The sequence below is a fragment of the Erinaceus europaeus genome, chromosome 14 (genome assembly GCF_950295315.1).
Source record: "Erinaceus europaeus chromosome 14, mEriEur2.1, whole genome shotgun sequence".
Lineage (NCBI taxonomy): Eukaryota > Metazoa > Chordata > Mammalia > Eulipotyphla > Erinaceidae > Erinaceus > Erinaceus europaeus.
The window spans coordinates 10,838,998-10,845,272 of record NC_080175.1 but is presented as its reverse complement, the minus strand read 5'-3'; the positions used below and the strand labels follow the sequence as shown (position 1 = coordinate 10,845,272).

General features: G+C 42.9%; 1 protein-coding gene across 3 annotated transcripts in view; it reads left to right on the top strand.

Annotated features, from left to right (window-relative positions):
- ENO4 (enolase 4) overlaps positions 1-6,275 on the top strand; it is a 32,202-nt gene that overhangs the window by 1,743 nt on the left and 24,184 nt on the right. For all 3 annotated transcript variants that reach the window (XR_009544637.1, XM_007518477.3, XM_060171218.1), the window contains exon 2: positions 4,667-4,795. Coding sequence is in view for 2 of the 3 variants with exons in the window: in XM_007518477.3 (XP_007518539.2) it covers positions 4,667-4,795 (129 nt within the window). In the remaining variant the exon portion in view is untranslated. The remainder of the gene's footprint in view (positions 1-4,666; positions 4,796-6,275) is intronic.

Below are 6,275 nucleotides of genomic sequence, written 5' to 3'. Positions count from 1 at the left end.
GCCTGCCAGGTTTTCTCTGTGCCTCTGGAAGGGCCAGACCCCATTGCCTGGGAGCTCACCTTCTGCAGCCTTTTCGTCCTGGAGTGAAAGCCTGGGCATGGGGGGGGTGGGGGGGTGGATTCACACTTGATTGAGCACACACGTCACCATGTGCAAGGATCCAGGTTGAAGCCCCTGCAGGAGGAGGCTTCAAGAGTGCTATAGATGTCTCTCTCTTCCCTTCCCCTCTCAGTTTATTTCTGCCCTATCAAAATAAATCAGTACATATTAAATGATGACAAAGCCTGTGCATTGGCTAAAAAGCATGACCTCAGCCTTCCTGGAACTAAGGCCTCCTAATCAGCCTGAACCTTTCTCTTCCAAGCGTCACTTCAACTTCACGCTTCTGCTTGTATCTTTCCCTGGATGTTCATTACCATCCCACTAACTCCTGCGTTAGCTTAAAAATCTCATCATTGTATGTTAAGGGTTCTGGTTTAACATCTAAGTCTTAGATCCATTTCGAACTATAGCTGGCCACTGGCAAGTCCCTAACGCCTGAAATTCCCTACTTTGCAACCCTCTGCTTATCCTATTCCCCCTCCTGAAATACTCCCCTTGTCAACCTAATGAAACCCTCAATGTTTGGTTCCAATGCTGTATTTTTTTATGTTTCTCTCACATGCTAGAAGAATTCAGGGACAGGGAAGATACCGGCGGGCAATGGCAATAGAATTATTCCTTCACCATAAAACTTACACTGGGAAGTGGGTAGGATTATGGGGACCAGGGAGGTGACTAAATGGTAGAACATATACCTTGCCTGTGTGAAGCCCTTGATTCAGTTCCTGATACCTCACGTGATGGAGTAGTTGCTCTAGGCTAGCTTTTCATGAAAGATATACATTAAAAAATTTTTTTTCATTCTTAGGCATTTACTCAAAGGATACACAAACACTTATCCAAAGGGGCATAGGTGCCCCATATTCTTAGCTGCATTATTTATAGTGGTCAAAGAGTGGAAGCAGCCTAACTGCCCATTGACAGATGACTGGCTAAAGAAGTTAGGGGATATATATTCCACAGAATTCTACTCTGCAATCTAAAAAGATGATATTGTGTCCTTTGGGACACAGTGGATGGAACTGGAGGTGATTATGCTTAGCAAACTAAGTAAAGAGATGAGAGACACTCCTGGGTGGGTTCACTTATATGTAGACTATAGAGAACTGATATTCATAAACGTGTGGGGGGGGAACCGGAAGCAAACTGTCTCTAAGATGTGGGAGTACTATGGTTATCTTTGTGAGGTGGAAGTGTGGTGGACACAGAACCTTAGTGGTGGGTGTGGAACTATACCCTGTGATTTTACAATCTTGCAACCCACTAAAATTACAAATACAAATTCTTTAAAGTTTCAAAATAGCTTGGGGTTGGGAATTAGATCTCAGTGTACGCCTGACCCTGTCACTCAGGAGCTGTAGTACATCTACTGAAAATTTACTGTCACATTGATAGTTCCCAGTGAACAAAACCACTGCTGGGAGCAGCTCTGTAAGCCTCTCCCATGCTGACTCCGGACTTGGCCTTGTTACTTGCTTTGATCAGCAGTACCTTGGCAAGCATGATGCAAGCAGAGGCCAGGGACGTGCATGCTCACTGAGGCTCATCCTCTTGGAAAACTCTCTCTTGGATGCTAGTCATCATGGTGTGAGGCAGTCTGATTACCCTGCTAAACAGAAATCAGGTAGAGAGAGACCCCGGCAAATGTGAGGCCTCCAGGAAACTCACCCAGAAAGACAGAGGATTTTCAACCAACCTCTAAATGTTCCAGCCATGCCAACTGAGAAAGTGGACATGTGAGTGACCTCAGTCAAGCCTCCAGATGACAGCAAATCCATAGGAGACCCCAAGAAAGACTGGTGAAGAATTTCCCACTTGCATTCTGTCCAAATTGCAGAATCAGGAGCAAAGAAAAATAAATACATAAATGATAATAGTAATGGTTTAAGCCACTAAGCTTTGAGGTGGTTTAGCACGAAGTAACTTAAAACACAGGCTCTATTATCTTAGATAATCCAGTTTTTTTCTTTAGAAGTCTATTCACCTGTGAAGTGGAGATGATACATTTACTTAGCTTATAGGGTTGTTTTGAGAATTTTGAAGGCATAATCAACAGATTATGAGAATTTTTAAGATCTACTCTCTAAGCCAGGGGGTAGGGGGCAGTGGGTTACCATGTGCAAGGATCTTGGTTCAAGCCCCCAGTCCCCACCTGCAGGGGAAGCTTCAGGAGCAGTGAAGCAGGACTGCAGGCGCTTCTCTTTCTTTCTTCCTCTCTGTGCCCCCTCCACTCTCAATTTCTCCCTGTCATGTCCAGAAGAAAGATCAAAAGGGAGAGAAGGAAGAGAGAGATGAGAGAGGGAGAGGGAGAGAGAGAGAGAGAAAGGGGGCCCGGTGGTAGCACAGCAGGTTAAGTGCACATGGCTCAAAGCGCAAGGAACACATAGGGATCCCGGTTTGAGCCCTCAGCTCCCCACCTGCAGGGGGGTCGCTTCACAAGCATTGAAGCAGGTCTGCAGGTATATGTCTTTCTCTGCCCCTCTCTTCCCCTTCTCTCTGGATTTCTCTCTGTCCTATCAAATAACAACAACAATAATCAACAAAGACAACAAAAAGCCGGGGAAAATGGCCTTCAGGAGCAGTGGATTCGTAGTGCAGGCACCAAGCCCCAGCAATAACCTTGGAGGCATAAATAAATAAATAATTAAATAATTAAATAAGAAAGATGTGGTGTGATACAGACTTCAGTAATAATTCTGTGGCAAAAAAAAAAAAAAAACAAGCAAAGAGACAAACAAAAACCACTACTTTCTGAACAACTTCCAAATATACTACCCAGTATCAATATAATTACTGTGCATTTTATTTTACACTATATCTCCATGGCATTTTTTTTTTTTACTAGAGCACAGCTCAGCTCTAGTTTATGTTGGTGTGGAGGATTTAACCTGGGACTTTGGAGCCTCAGGCATGAGAGTCTCTTTGTATAACATGAGAGTCTCTTTGTATGCTATCTACCCCCACCCTCCATGACTTGTACTGTAATGGAATTTGTGTAACTCTTAACTCCCTTCACCCATTTCACCCACCTCCCTGCCTATGGCATCCACTACGTTTTGAGAATTTAATGACTTAAGTCATATGTGACATGACAATAATATGGCTGACATTATTACAGGATTCAGCTTGTGAAATCCTAACTGTACCAGGCACCATGTCATGGGGTACAGTGATAAACAACATACAGTAACTCCTTCAAGGTATATTTGAAACACTTTTAAAATGTTTCCTTCCTTTTTACTAAAACAATACATTGCACTTGCACTTGTAGGTACTCTCTGCTTGAACAGAAGACACTATGATGCACAAGGTTTAAGCTAGATCATACTCTTCTCTCTCGAGTCTACTAGATTCATTTAGACTCTTCCCCCCCCATTTATTGTTGCCCTTGTTGTTACAGTCCTTGTTGTCATTATTGTTGCCATTGATGTTGTTGGATAGGACAGAGAGAAACCGAGAGAGATGGGGAGACAGAGAAAGACAGACACCTGCGGACCTGCTTCACCACTTGCAAAGTGTGCTACTGCCCGACCCCCGACTCTTACTCTGTAACATACAAACTACCATCCTTCAAAAGCACGATGACCTGAAAAATTGGTATTTGCTTTAATTCTGCTAGTACACCTCCTCTGTGCCAGTATGTTGCTGACAGGTGTTAGATGCATAACCTGTTATGCAGGTTGAGGTCATTGTGTTTTGCTTTGCAAGGTCAGCAACCTGCTCTGCTAAGTGAAATACTAACAGCACAACCCACTACTATCTGGTAATAATAATAAAAAAAAAAAACGAGGAATGTGAGTCTTCATTCTCCCTCCTTGCTTCTCTCCTAGCTGCTGCTGCTCTGCTTAAAAACAGCATCCAGACTCTCTCTCACTCAGCCTCCCTGAATGTGCCTTCTATCTCAGCTTGACTCTCTTCCTTTGGTCTCTTTCTTGGATCATCTCCAGATGGTTTCTGTTTTTCCCCATCAGCAAAACTATGATATCTAAGGTTCCAGTGGTCCTCTTTGAACATGAGCTCACTGATAGTAAGTGAAATACAGCCTCTGCATAAGTTTTCACCATTAAAATATGCTGGGAGGAATAAAAGTGGGCTCACTTGAGGTTTCTTAAGTTTGAACGCATCACAGTGTTCTGGAGGCCAGTCAGCTCTTGTATCCCAGTCAGGATAGGCTAGGGAATTGACGACAAAATAGGCCTGTTAAGGACTGGCATTAAGCCTTTCTTTTATTACGGAGCACTGCTCAGCTGTAGTTTCCAGTGGGGCTAGTGCTTGAACCTGGACCTCTCACATCTAAATCCTGTGCACCACAGCTGTGCTAGCTCCGCAGAGCCGACACTGATCCTTGAAGGTAAAGGACGCATCTGACTTTCTGCGGAGAGATTGGAAGACACCAAATTGCCATGTGTCATGTCCCACGCACAATCCCATATACCAGAGACTCAGCATCTGCCTCAAACCAAAGCAGAGAGGTTTAAGTAGAAATCAGAAAAAAGAAATGCAAATAGCCTTTTCTAGATAAATGAACTGTGGTATGGTGATCTTGTTTATATTTTCTTTTAAGGCAAACTGCTTTTCTAAATTGGCAAAACCTCCTACCATCTGCCAAGTACTGGGGAAAAGCATACTGGATGGACTGGGACTTCCAACCCTACAAGTGGAAATTTTCTGCACCATTCAAAACTTTCCCAAGGTATGAGGTAGTCTTAAGTGTGTGGTTCTCTATGTACTGGTCTCACTGCATTTATTGTCTGATTGGCTGGAAATGAATACATTGAAATATAGAGTCTATGAGCTTGAAAGACAGCTCACCTGGGAGGTAACCATGTTGCCCTGGACATGAGCCAGGTTTGAACTCAAGGCCCACAACACTCGGGGAAGCTTCAGTACTATGGTCTCTTTCCCTCTCTCCCTCTTTCTCTTGGAGTCTCTTCTCTCTATTTGAAAAAGTCAGCCTGGAGTCATGAAGCCCTGGAAACATTCACAAAGAAAAAAATCAGTGTTTTTTTGAAACACATATAGCATAAATACACAAAAATAAATCACAAGATTATTATTCTGTCAATGTAATTTTATTATTGACAGAACAAGCAAATTGAAAGATGACCAAGATGGAGAAAGGACATGGGCAAAGATTATTATTAATTTTAATTTTTATTTATAAAATAGAAATATTGACAAGACTATAGGATAAGAGGGGTATAATTCCACACAATTCCCATGATCAGAACTCCTTATCCAATCCCCTCCCTTGAAACCTTTCCTATTCTTTATCTCTTTGGGCATATGGAACCAGGATCATTATGGGGTGCAGAACATGGGAGGTCTGGCTTCTGTAATTGCTTCCCCACTGAACATGGGCGTTGGCATGTTGATCTGTACTCCAGCCTGTCTCTCTCTTTTCCCTAGTGGGGTAGGGATCTGGGGATCTGGGGCTCGAGGACACATTGGTGGGGTCAAGGCAAAGATTATTTTAAAACTGATGGGGGTTGGGCATAGCGCAGTGGGTTAAGTGCACATGGCAGGAAGCACAAGGACCTGCATAAGGATCCCGCTTTGAGCCCCAGGCTCCCCACCTACAGGGGGCATCGCTTCACAAGCCGTGAAGCAGGTCTGCAGGTGTCTATCTTTCTCTTCCCGTCTGTCTTCCCCTCTTCTCTCCATTTCTCTCTGTCCTATCCAATAACAATAATAACAACAATGATAAAACAACAAGGGCAACAAAAGGGAAAAAATAGCCTCCAGGAGCAGTGGATTCCTCGTGCAGGCACTGAGCCCCAGCAATAACCCTGGAGGCAAAAACAAACAAACAAAAACCCTGACACCATTAATATGGTGAGTTCTGTAGATCTACAGGTAAATTTATAAGATCCATATATTTACATATAGATTCACAGACAGGTAGATTGCCCTCCTCCAAGAAAAAAAAAATCATTTAAATTTATTTTGATTGCTACATATTTGTTGTCAGAAATAATTTCTTACAATCTCTCTGGGAAGAAAGTAAGTCTGATCAAGCCCACCTCTATCCTTTTATCTACCAGAGATGTAGTGATTATGATGAAGCTCAGTGTAAGGTTTTTACGAGGCAATAATTTTAAATGTTCCTTGAAGCTGGATTCCACAGTGTTTCAACAGTTATAAAAAATGTATCTCAGAGAAAATTACATATT